Source organism: Glycine soja, chromosome 2, assembly GCF_004193775.1.
Source record: "Glycine soja cultivar W05 chromosome 2, ASM419377v2, whole genome shotgun sequence".
Classification (NCBI taxonomy): Eukaryota; Viridiplantae; Streptophyta; class Magnoliopsida; order Fabales; family Fabaceae; genus Glycine; species Glycine soja.
In genome coordinates this window covers 34,526,596-34,539,925 of record NC_041003.1, presented here as the reverse complement: position 1 = coordinate 34,539,925, position 13,330 = coordinate 34,526,596, and the positions used below count along the sequence as shown (strand labels likewise).

Here is a 13,330-nt window from a genome sequence, read left to right as displayed (position 1 = left end):
TATATTTTTTAAATATATATATATATATATATATATATATATATATATATATACAATTGAGATTTTGAAAACAATTGAGTAGTTGTGTGCATTGCATTATTCATAGGTAGAGTTTGTGTGTTCAAATGTTTTTTTTGGGTTGGACCTGAATCAAGAGGGAGAGGCCCTGACGGACTCTTCGGAGTGTAGGCCTTGTGGGTCATCCAGTTTGAGTGCTCCTGTAAGCCTGTGCCGATCCCACATGGTTGGAACATTCTCGCAAAACAGCGTGACCCTGACTGGTCTCCCTATGATTTCACTTGGTGAGAGTGACTTGACTTACCCATTGTGAGGCATGTCCTGTCATGTACTCCTAGGCGCCCGACGAGGTTTTTCACTGAAAATTGGTACCACATTGCATGTAGGCTTGAGTCTAGAGTAATGGTCGTATAACGCATGTGTTTGACTTTCATTGGGTTAACAATTGTGGTTTGATGTTATTTTTTGGAGTGGATGAACTAGAATGGATGTGCATAATGTATGTGATTTTGTGAAGTAGTGTTAATTATATAAATTCAGCCGTAAGTATTACATGTTTTACATGCTCTAATATTTTATTATATATGAATGTGATAACTCATTCCCGGTGTGTGTTTGTGTTTTGGCTGATTGCCATTTGTTCAGGTGAGCCATCACATGATAGAGACATGCTCTGATAAGTGTGACATTGGGGCATAGGATTTACTTCGCATGCTATATTTTCCGTAACCGATATAGTTGTGTTATGTTTTTGTTTTAGTTTTTTTTTAATATTATTCATTCAATATGGACGGCCTTGTTTTGAGCCGGGATAACTTTGTTGTTTTTATTCGAACAATTTCTACTATGTTTTCATTAAATGAATGCAAATCCTTTATCTTTTGAAATCAATTTAAAGTCAATATGTTTAAAAAAAAAATCTGCATGATTTTATTTCCCTTTATTCGTTATTTGTGAGGGTAGAGGGTGTTACATTTGTCAATGGCCCATCCAGTAAAACACGATGTGGAGCAAGAATCTTATAGGAATCCTGATATGGGGTGGTACTTGAACAAGCATTAACAATAGCACTTCCACTCACAAATAATAAAAAAAATACAAAATACGTGTTCAACGACTCGAAACTAATGGTCAATAAGTTGAACGGAAAATTCCAGGTCAAAGAGTTTATTTTGAAAAAGTATGTTGACTAAATCAGAGTAATCAAGGAAAGGCAAGAAGCTTGAATTCATCTACATCCCAAAAGTATGAAACACAAGAGCGGATTTACTTTCAAAGTTATCCAGCATCAAGGAAAATGTCGGAATAGAAAATGTTGTCCACTAAGAAAGTTGGATGACACCAATCCTTGAATACATACAAAATGGCATTGGCCCAAAAGATCGAAAGGAAAGGTGGAAGTTGGAAGTTGGAAGTTGCAAAGAAAAGCTACCAAATTTTGTATAATAGATGACAAACTCTACAGAAGGGGATTCACCCAACCACTCTTGAAGTGCCTAAGAACGACTAAGATAGAATATATAATGAATGAGATATATGAAAGGTTTTGTGGTCAACATTATGAACATAGGACTTTGGCAATAAAAATATTGAGAGTCGACTATTATTACCGACTATAGAAACTGATACAACTAACTACCTGTAGAGATGCGAAAGATGTAAAAAATGTGCCAGCATACCATGCGCACTAGCAAACAAGTTGCAGAGCTTACCATCCCCATGGTCATTTCTATGGTGGGGAATTAACATACTAAGGCCTTTTCTAACGGCTACAGGCAAGTTAATACCTTGTGGCTTTCGTCGAATACCTCCTCAAGTGGGTCGACGGAGAAACACTTTCCACCGTAACATCCTAAAAACATTGAGAATTTTGTATTCGAGCAAATTATTTGTAGTTTTCAAATTCTTGATGTCATATTGACCAAAAAATGACACTCAGTTCATCAGTAGGCAACTTTGTCAACTGCTATCAAAATTGAATATCAAACAAAGGTTCATCTCAGTAGAGCACCCCCAAACCAATGGTCAAGCTAAAGCATCAAATCGAATCATCATGCGAGGTCTAAAAAGAAGAGTAAAAGAGGCTAAAGGAAGTTAGGTAGAACAATTGCCACATGTCTTTTTGGCCTACATGACAACCCCACATTCGCCACAGGAGAAACACTGTTCACAATGGTGTACGACACTAAAGCCATCATTCCTGTGGAAATAGGAGAGCCGACCTCCAAAATTGCAAATATGACCCTAAATTAGAATAAGGAGAACATCAGACTCGAGCTTGACCTCATTGAAGAAAGAAGAGAAGTATTTTTTGTGAAAGATGTTGTGCTAAAAAGAAAAATAGCTATTAGATACAATAAAAAGGTCATCTCGTATGCTTTTGAAAATGACGACTTAGTTTTGTGTAAAGCTGGCATTGGTGGGAAAACAATTGTCAGGGAAAACTTGCAAAAAATTGGGAAGGACCATATAGGGAAATAGCTAAAATAGAAAGGGGAGTTTATATTTTGGGAACACTCTTAGGAGATAAAATTTCATGCATTTGGAGCACGTCCAACCTGTGCAAGTATTATAGCTAAATGAAGAAAATAAGCAAGGGCAAGAAATTACAAAATATATTCCTAGATGCATTTTGAGTTTTGTAGGGAAGTTTGGCAACACATACACTGCCCATGTATCCATTTCACTAAGGAAATTAATAAAATGAGAAAGTTTCTACAACATCATCTCAAAAACAATAACTGGAGAAAAGTCCTATTGTAGGAAAATGACATGTTCAACTACAAGTAGGCATATCGGGAAATGGGTTCCTAAACCAAGATAAATCTTATAAAAAAAAACCTATGAAATCTATAGGCACCCTAGGAAATGGGTTCCTAAAACAGGGTAGAATCTTATCAAAGTAATTTACGCAAAAAAAAACGATTTGAAACATAAAGGCACATGTCGGGAGCAAAAGCAAGTGTGAGAAACATAAAAGGTCAAAAGCCATAATGCAAAACAGGCAACAAAATATGGTCGAAAAAAATCTTATTATTTACCATTGGCAATATTACATTAACTTCGGATCAAGTCCTACATCAGAACAATCCACATATACAACAAAGGAAACAAAAAAACCTTCATAGTATATTTCACACAAGGATAAACATTCAAAAGAAATACACAAAGGGAAAAGAGAATATAGAGATGATGAGGACCATCTCAGAAGCAATCCATAACCCACAAGAATTTTCTAAATGGAAGAAAGCCAAAACATAAACCTTGATGCCATTCTCCAATGCAACATCCAGATCACATGAGCAAGCCAGAGGAAGAAAGTCTTTTGATGCCTTGGACCCTTCCATATTCTAGGTGGAGTGAGTGCAAAAGAACGCTAAACCACACCATTTTGACCTTGAAGGAGAGCTCTTGGGATGATCTCCAGACACCAAAATTAGGTAAAGAGACTTGTTGGTGTCTGAACCTTTAGTCACTCGATCCATTTTGAGGAAGATCAGAGGTGCTTCCTCGTGTTCGCAACTCTAGGATTTTCAAGACAACAAGCATGTTGGTCAATATGACTAGAGTGACTAATGAAAGGAAAAAGAGGTCGAGCATCAAGCAAAAAAGAAAGTGATTAGAGAAATTTTTGAATGAAGGAAACTTTAAAAAAGGGAATGATGCACAAAAAGGGAAAGAAATGTGTACTTATAAGCAAAAGAGGAAGGAAAAATGTCAAATCAATAAAGAAGCCTTCTGTTGGGAATCGCGATAGTTACAAGAACAAAGATAAAATGTGGAGAGGTGTTGAAAGACACGTTAGCACATTAATTGGAGCCAAAGTTGAAAACATAGAACAATTTGTGTTTCAAAATAGCTCCAATGTGAAGTACTTAACAAAGGATCATGATAAGGAAGCCCAAATCTCAAACCAGGGTAAGACCTTATTCAAAAGACATACAAAATCTTTAGGCACCTCAAGAAATAGGTTCCCAAAACTGGGAAATAAATAATGGGGTCAAAACTAGAAAGCCAAAACTAACATGCCCGAACAAAGACAAATTGCATTAACATATCAACATAAAAATCGACTTAAGAAGCCAACGAACGACCAAAGGTTAAAGGTAAAAGACATATCTAAAATGAAGGTATAAAAAATTCTACCAAAGTTACCAGTCATGTGAGCAAACGCCAGAAATAATATACACATAAGATTCTTACAAAATAAGTCAAATAATACGACTAAAAGAACAATACATTGATATTCCTCCGTTTTATTTCGCGGTTGTTACATTTAAAAGAACAGGTGTTACAATGGTCACAAGATAGAACGGAAATTTTGGTCTTGATGACAACAAAACAAAAAGAAAGTGACTCGGCATAGAAACCCAACCTAAATAAAGACAAGAGCCATCATGAGCTATAAGGGAAGGATACACACCACGAAAATCAACACATCATCACAACCTATCCCGATGTGTAGTGGACTCGTGCCTTTGAAGGGATTACCTCAAGACAATGCTCCAATCACTTATTGAAGCCATGGGGAGTAGAGTCGACATCTTTTATCTACACAAAATATCTTGATAACAACAACACAAAAAGCAAATGCAACAAAAACACATCAATAGATCAATTCAATTTTCTTCATCAGCTACCAAAACATCTTAAACCATCAAGAACAAAGAACAAAATCTCATAATGTTGATTAAGATATTTGAATAGCTTATGAGGATAAAGAATCAAGAAGAAGTGGAGCAAAAAATGGAGCAAGGGCAGTCATTTATAGGTCAAGGCATACGACCAAAATTGACACGCAAAATGGCACCGACCAATCAACAAACAAGAAAATTAAAGGAATCATCAATGAATGTCGGCTGCAATATAGGAGATTGTTACGTAGATAATAATAACATACATCACCAACAATATATGGTCAAGACTTAGCACAAAAGATAATACCAAATAGAAAATAACAAGTGTTCACAAATAACAAAGGAAAAATAAACATTCAACACGGAAATAATTGTTCAACAAGTTATTATGTTCGCCCAAATACATCCAAAACTGACATATGGGCCCTTTAAGATCCCTCAAGGTCGGCATTAGCATTAGAAGTCCTAGAAATTTTATCATCAAAGTTAGCATCTAGGGTATCAATAAACCCATAAGCCATCTCTTCATCAGGAGTTTCGTGTCCCACAAAATATTCATTCACGATCCCCGAAGCTCCAAGATGAGTTGGATGAACCTCACCATCAAACCAAACACATAGTTATCCATTAACAACTTCACAATGAGAATTGTAGAGAGATTTTTTGATACCGACTTTAGGATGCATAAACTCAACCTGCTTAAGGGCATTGTTGAAAGAATCCTCAACAGCCTTTTTGAAATTCTCTTTCTATTGGTCTATGGTCGCTTCAGCATTTGCAAGCTTCTCAGTTAGCTGATTCACATTCTCCTTAAGTCAAAGAATTTCCTCCTCTCCTCATAGTGCAGAAGTTTCTAAGCCTTTAGCCCAAACCTTATAATTATTGAGCTCTTCTATCAGTACATCAGCTTGATCCTCGACCCTCTTTAAGGTGGCATCTTTTCCTCAATTAGCTTTAGAGGGTTGACGTTACCCAACGATTTCATTAGATCCAGAAAGCTTTTATAGCCTAGAGTAACATGAGTCAGATATTGCTTTACCCTTATCAACATCGAGATAGTTGAATCCAACTCGGCATGGTTACTCTTCTGAATCATATCCCAATATTCCGACAAAATAACATGATCAATCTCTTCGCCCAAAGACATCCACGAAGGAGGACCATTGAACTTCCTAATAGGCACCAAACTAGAACCGATTAAATCCATGTTATAATCAATATTGACGACCTTTTTCCTTTTCAAAGGAGAATGAGGCATGTCATGAGATGTTTTAGAATGGGTCTCAGTGGCGATGCCTTTCCCTCAGTCAGATGCTTATGACTTAATTGAAAGTTTCTTCTTTTCACCCCTCACTAGCAGCATAAAGAGCGACAATCGACATACGCTTGTCCCTTGATTTCCCCATAAGTTTTCTTGCAACAACAAAATGTTTACTAATGTCAACAACATTAAAATTCAAAATAGAAATAAATCACAAACAACAAACACACATTTAAAACCAACTCCCAATCTTTATCAGAATTTCATAAAATCAATTTACAAGGGATGGCATCTCCAATCTCATTAATCAACTCAACAATGGAATTTGCAAAAGCGAACTCTTTTGAAGACAACTCTTCATCTTGTTTCCCATAAAAATTGATTGACTCATTATAATGAATGGAAGTCTAGTAAAGTTCAAAGCGAGGCTTAAATTGTTCGTCACCCTCACCCTCATTGACAACAACGAGGTCATCCTAACAATCTTTAAAAGGTCTCAACTAGAAATACATCACCTTAAAAGTTTTTTGCAGCTCTTCATAAGCCATAAGGATCACCATATCTCTGCAACCCTTCAAAGAGAGACATGAACAATGAGAGGATTTCTTACTACACCATTGAGCAAAAAATAATGGAATACATTGAGGGATAAAATGAAGATATGTCAAATACATAACATTTCAAATTCAAGAATAAACCCTCAGGCAGGTGAAGTTAAGAAGGGAAAATCCTATGGTAATTCAAAACCCTGGTTTGGAAATAACTAAAGGGTAATCACAAACCAATCTTGTCAAAATAGGTGGCATACATTAGCATAAAAATCCTTATAAGTATGTCATGTTTCCTTCTTCTTCGAAGAAGTAGAAGGCACTCCAACATCTTCTCTCATACCTTGAAAGAAAATTTGGCCATCATCACTAGGCCACCCACCAACATTATTGTCCTTAGTAATTGGAAATTGAGGGGTCAAAAGGTCAAGGACCATGGGAGCCAAAACATAATGGATTCCAACGGATTTGCTCATTGTCCCAATTGACATCCACTAAGCCAGGAGCCTCATGGAGTTCTAAATTAGATACCATATCCATATCACAAAAAAATGGATTGGATTCATCGTTAGAATCAACCCCTTCACCCTTAAGGAAAATAAGTTGTCTTTCTGCCCTAACAAATTCAACACAAATTTTTGTACTTCCATCAAAACCAATAGACTTAAGGGTGTGGCTAGTTTTCTCTTTAAGATGATAAATTTGATGCATTTTTTCTGCATTAGATAGATTTACAATGGGATCAGGAGGGTTCATAGAAGATGAACCCTCACTAACTTGCATATATTGGGGGTACAAGAGGGAAGCCCAAGCAAGTTCTAGCCTATCCTCATATCAGTAAGGTTTCCCCGACGACTTCAAATACTCACAACATATCCTCACTTTTGAATTAGGCTCAGCCGTCAAAGGATGCTCCTTACGAAGAACATATTTTCCGACCCCACCACTCGCACCTCAACATTAGAATCTGTATTGACAAAAGAGACAACCGCAATTTCACATTAATTCAAATGCCTTCGAGGACACAACTCAATTCCCCTCTCAGTCGCATCCTCATTGTCCCAAAAATTCCTGCCACCCCCACCTCTATCACTAGCAATTGGAGAATTCTTAGGGTTTCTAGAATGGTTGAGGGCACCACGACCAAATGATCCCTTCAAACTGATCTTTTGGGAAGACATCTTCAAGAATGAGACCAAACCCAGAATACCCTCAAATAAGAGACTCGATAGGACATGAATAGACAAATGGGAAAGGTAAAAATGTAAGTAGAAAATACACACCTGTAGACAATAAAGTTTGAGAAATACTAACCATACACAACACTTGCATGGATTTTCAAAGAACTCCCAAGCACGAATGCAACAAAATGACAATTATGATGAAGTAAAAATAGTTAAGACAAACAAAGTAGATAAAGAAACAATCAAACAAAAAGCAATTATGGGCTTTTGAAAATCAAAAGAATGAGCAATTAGAGCATGGTTACTTGATAATTCATGCCAAAAAAATCAAATGATGGGACACTCAATAGCCACAACTACATAAGAACACCACGTAGCATCAACACTCAACTTTACACTCGTTAAGCTGACATTGTCTCTCTGAGATAATATCAACTTAGGGGCAATTGTTGTAGGGTAAATATCAACTTTACACTTGTTAAGCTAACATTGCCTCTCTGAGACAATATCAACTTTACACTCGTTAAGCTAACATTGTCTCTCTGAGACAATATAGACTCAAGGGAAACTATTCGGAGGTAAATGTCAACTTTACATGTCATGTACATGTGGCATGCAACTTAACGCATATTGTTAGACTTAAGGATCACGAGCTGACTACAAGCTCAACAATGACACAAGTCAAAAACGCCTTAGCTAACCAACTTATGATAGGCTTATGATAAGTTTATGACAACCCTCAGAATAGGACCCCCAACGCAAATATTTGTAATAAGTCATATGGCTATTAAAGCCATGATAGCAACACTATAAATAGGTATCTTATAACCACACCAAGGATAGATTTAAACATTCACACTTAGTTATCCATAAAAACTTGTAATGAATATAATGTACAAAGAGTTTACAAATTTTTCATAAAAACTTGTCATTACCATGAAAAAAAAAAGATCCAAAAAACTCCTTTACACAATATATCTCTCCACATAAAAAACCCATCAGGTATTTCCTTACTAGGAGTAAGCATTTTCTTATCTTCCACATGTTCCAAGCCTGATGGTAGTCTAGAAATACATGGGAGCAAAGATTCTTAGATTCCTCCTAGTTTTACATATATAGCAAGCGGATTCAGAGGTGAGATATTTTTTTTTTCTCAGCTCATTGGTGGGGAGGGCCTCCTTGTATATCTTTTAGAACAAAATTATGATTCTTTCAAATCCATCCAGTGTCGAACATGGGATCTTTAGGGCTGTTGAAATTGGAGATTGCCTTGTAAGCATTAGCCAAAGCTCTTGGAGGTTTAAATGCACCTTCTCATTTTCTCAAGCTTAGTGGAATAAAACCACAGTTGATAGTGCTAAATTGGCAAGTCATGTCTTAAGGACAGGATGGCTCGAGGGTAAGGCCAATAAAGTTGTTGCTTTAGGTCTCCCAAAATAGTTATATTTAAGGTTATTAAACTCGAGAGTTTACGTAGACTTGTGAGAGTTTCATAGACTCAACTCGTGACTCAACTTGTAGACTCATAAGAGTCCACTTTTTATAAAAATAATAACAAAAATATCTATAAATAACATAGCAATTAAACATTTCAACAATATAATAAAGCAAAATAGTAAATCATAAATTTCACAATACTTAAATAATTAAGTCTAGTAATGCATCACTACTAGATAATAACTTGTAGATGATATAGTAGTGGTTGATCATTCTCATCAAGGATTTGATGTTATTAGAGAACAAGAGTTTGATGTTATTAAAGGTAAGAATTTTTGTATTTGAGAATAACACACTAAACGAAGGTATGTTGAACACTAAAAAGACAAAAGCAACCCAAAATGACTTACATTTTGGTCTAATTTTTTAACTTGTTGACTCGGTGATAAACTCGATAGTTTACCAAATTTACTTAGAGTTTCTAGAGTCTACTAAAAAAAGAGTTTACTCAAGAGTCAACTTACATATGATAAGTAGACTCGTACACTAATAAGAGTTAATGAGTTAACTCGAGAGTTTCATAATCATGGTTATATTTATTAATAATATTTTAAAAAGTATTAGTTACTTGATAAATGGTTTTAGTCGATTAGAGTAAAGAATAACTAAATATTTTTTTTATCAAACAAAAAAGGACCTCTCAAAGTATTGAATTAACAACATATAGTTATAATTAAATTCATGTACACATGATAAATTATGTAACTATATAAATTTCAACAGTTACTTTTTTAATTCATGACTATACATTTTTATTATATTTTCTAATGTGAATCCCTTTTTTAGAGAATAATGTTATGATCTGTAATCTTTTCAATTTTTTCTAAAGAAAAAAAGTCAATAAGCTGAAAAGCTAGTGCCAATATCATATTTGTTTTCTGTTTCCTATATTACATTTTAAACTTTCTTTCGATAATTTAGAATCCGATTTTGTACATGTAATTATGTTAAAACCTAAAAGTTAAAACTATCCTTGTGTATCTATCATAATAATTCAATAAATGATTTTGCATCCAAAAAAAAGTCAAAAATAAATTTCAATGAAAATATGATAATTTTAATAAAATTGTTATTAGTTTTTTTTTTGTCAAAATCATTATTATTAATTATTTTATATTAAAATTAATAACAATATTTTTGGCAAAAATAATAATTTTAAAAGTCACATGAAAATAAAATTAAAAAAAATGCATTGGTAGGCTCTTTAAGGAATTGGAATGGTTGGCCAAAAATGCTCCTTAGCATGACAAGACATATGCCAATGCAAATGTTTGTGGTCCATGCTTTGAACTTTTGAAGTGACAAGCACTAGTTGGTGGTGCAATATCTGTAGATTGTTTGCAATCAGGATTCGCCTAAACACATGGGAAACTAGCGGTGTCTAAGATGAAGAACGTGAGCACAAAGGATCTGCTTTCCTTATTTGACGTTAATTTGAGCCTTTCACCAGAGCCTTGACATGTGATACGAAAACATTACTCTTCCCACTATCCGGTGGATGTAATGTATCTCTTCCTTGTATAGTTAAATGTACTGCATTTCTCTTATGTATGTATGCACAAACAAGTGGATGAATTAGCACATGTTAAATTAGTTAACAGTTATATTAAATATTTAGAAGAAAAGTTTTTGTGGTTAATAATAATTTTACTCAACCTGTATAAGGTCGTCTTTCATAAAAAAGTACTTGTGATATCATATAAAAAAAAATCAAATAAACAGATCCAAATGCGAAAAGACTACTTGTTATAAGACGGTACTACGAGGAAGGATCACTATATGCTGTCTTAGCTTTACATATACTTGAAGACTTTTTGGTTCAACCCATGATTTACACTTCTGATACTGTTTACAAAAAATCAACATGTTACAATTAAATCAGATTTATAGATGGTTGAAGTCTATAATGTCCTACAATAAAAATAAAAAAGAGATTGTCAAAAGATTAATTAAAGAATGCATGCAAAAAAGTACCACTTCCACAATTATGTTGCCTGCCAAACTTGACCATAGATTGAGTTTTATTGTATACTATTATGACTGAACCACTTGATGATATTAGTGGAAATAAGCACCAACTTACCAAAAAAAGAGTGGCTTCATGAGATCAGCTCTTAATCATTAGACATGATAATGGTAGTAGTATCATGACGAGCAGATCACTACGATTCATAATGTGTGATTAGAAAATATCTGAAGCATTGATGTCAATATCCACCATTACCAACATGCATTGGAAATAAACTATATAAGTTGTATACAACACGTTCAATTAATTCGGCACCATTTGAACCTTAGCCGCTAAAGGCAGAAAATATCAAAGAGAAACACTATTCTCCTTTGAAAAATGTCAGACATTCTCAACAAAAATGAAGCCCCAGAAAACCAGAAATTTGAAGTCACATTTAGTAGGAAAAGTGTTGTAAAAGCACTCAACCCTTCACTAGAGCCATTTTCAATCACTCTCTCAAATCTTGACCTGCTCTCAGGTCGTTTTCCTGTTACATACTTGTATTTCTACCGCAAACTAGAATCAGATAACTTCAAAGCCTTTGTTGATGCTCTTAAGAACACTCTAGCACAAGTTCTTGATCACTACTATCCCTTTGCTGGCCAAATTGTTCAAAATCCCAAAACTAGTGAGCCTGAAATCATTTGTGACAACAATGGTGCTCTAGTCATTGAAGCTCACACAAATATCCCATTAAAGAGTTTAGATTTTTACAATCTCAATGAAACTCTTCAAGAAAAGGTAGTCTCAGTTGAACCAGACTTCCCCTTGCAAATTCAGGCGACTGAGTACACTTGTGGAGGCATTTCCATAGCATTTACTTTTGATCATGCATTAGGTGATGCCACTTCCTTTGGCAAGTTCATTGCTTCATGGTGCGAAATAGCTCAAAAGAAACCACTCTCGAGCATACCAGACCATACTAGACACCTTCGTGCGCGTTCTTCTCCCAAATATCAACCATCCTTGGATCAAACTTTTATGAAGTGCACCATGAAAGAGATACAGAACATGCCAATGAATCATGTCTTGCTTAAACGCCTTTATCACATCGAAGCATCAAGCATCGACATGCTGCAGAAACTTGCTTCTTTGAATGGGGTCAAGAGAACAAAGATTGAGGCCTTTTCAGCATATGTATGGAAGATAATGATTGGTACAATTGATGAAAGGCATAAAACGTGCAAGATGGGTTGGTTGGTGGATGGAAGAGAAAGAATGGGAAGAGGCAAGAATTTGATGTCAAACTACATTGGTAATGTGTTGTCTTTGGCTTTTGGGGAGGCAAGCATTCAAGAACTGAAGGAAGCCTCCATATCAGAAATTGCTAAGACAGTGCATGAGGCAATTTCAAAGGTCAATAATGAGGATCACTTCTTGGACTTGATTGATTGGATTGAGTGTCATAGGCCTGGTTTGATGCTAGCAAAGGCAGTGTTGGGTCAAGAGGGGCCAACCCTAGTGGTGTCCTCAGGACAAAGGTTTCCTGTCAAAGAAGTTGACTTTGGATTTGGGAGTCCCTTGCTAGGGACAGTTTACACTTCCATTCAAAAGGTGGGAGTTAGTTACATGAACCAAAGGCTAAGTGCCAAGGGTGATGGTTCATGGACTGTGTCTGCCATCTTGTGGCCAGAACTGGAAGCTGCATTGCAGGATGACCCAATTTTCCACCCCATGTCTGCCTCTAATCTTCAACTTTAGTGCAATTATGGTTCTATATATTGTCATTGTCAGTTTTTTATTAAGAATTATTCTAATAAATATTGTCTATCTTGATCGTTAGTTTGTCATTAATGGTTGTGTAGTTAAACATACCAATATGCCAACCATTACACTCTAAAAACATACAGTTGTCTTGCTTCCTTCCCTCGGGACTTTGTCATTTAGTACAATGACTTGGGCATGATGTAAGATCAATGTAATATCCCTAATTCACTTGCTTAACTATGCAATTAATTAGAAATTAAATTTAACTTCAATATAAGCACAACCTGAATGAAGTAAAATAATTTAAAATAACATAAATGGGACATATTTCAGAAACTTATGAACACCGAAATAATGTATAAAAGAAATTAAGCAAAATAGTTAATTTTATGAAAAGGTTTATTTAAAAGGAAATGAATATTGAATGCCAACTGCCGTAAGACGCTCAGTTGATACAACTAGCAGCG

General features: G+C 35.3%; 1 protein-coding gene across 1 annotated transcript; it reads left to right on the top strand.

The window, feature by feature from the left end:
• The first annotated feature begins 11,412 nt into the window (after positions 1 to 11,412).
• LOC114392976 (rosmarinate synthase) lies at positions 11,413 to 13,100 on the top strand. The gene has a single exon (XM_028354240.1). The coding sequence runs from the start codon at positions 11,493 to 11,495 to the stop codon at positions 12,855 to 12,857; it is 1,365 nt and encodes a 454-aa protein (XP_028210041.1). The 5' UTR covers positions 11,413 to 11,492; the 3' UTR covers positions 12,858 to 13,100.
• The last annotated feature ends 230 nt before the right edge of the window (positions 13,101 to 13,330 follow it).

Coding starts and splice junctions, on each gene's coding strand:
- LOC114392976 (XM_028354240.1), top strand. CDS start 11,493: ATGTCAGACATTCTCAACAAAAATGAAGCCCCAGAAAACCAGAAATTT.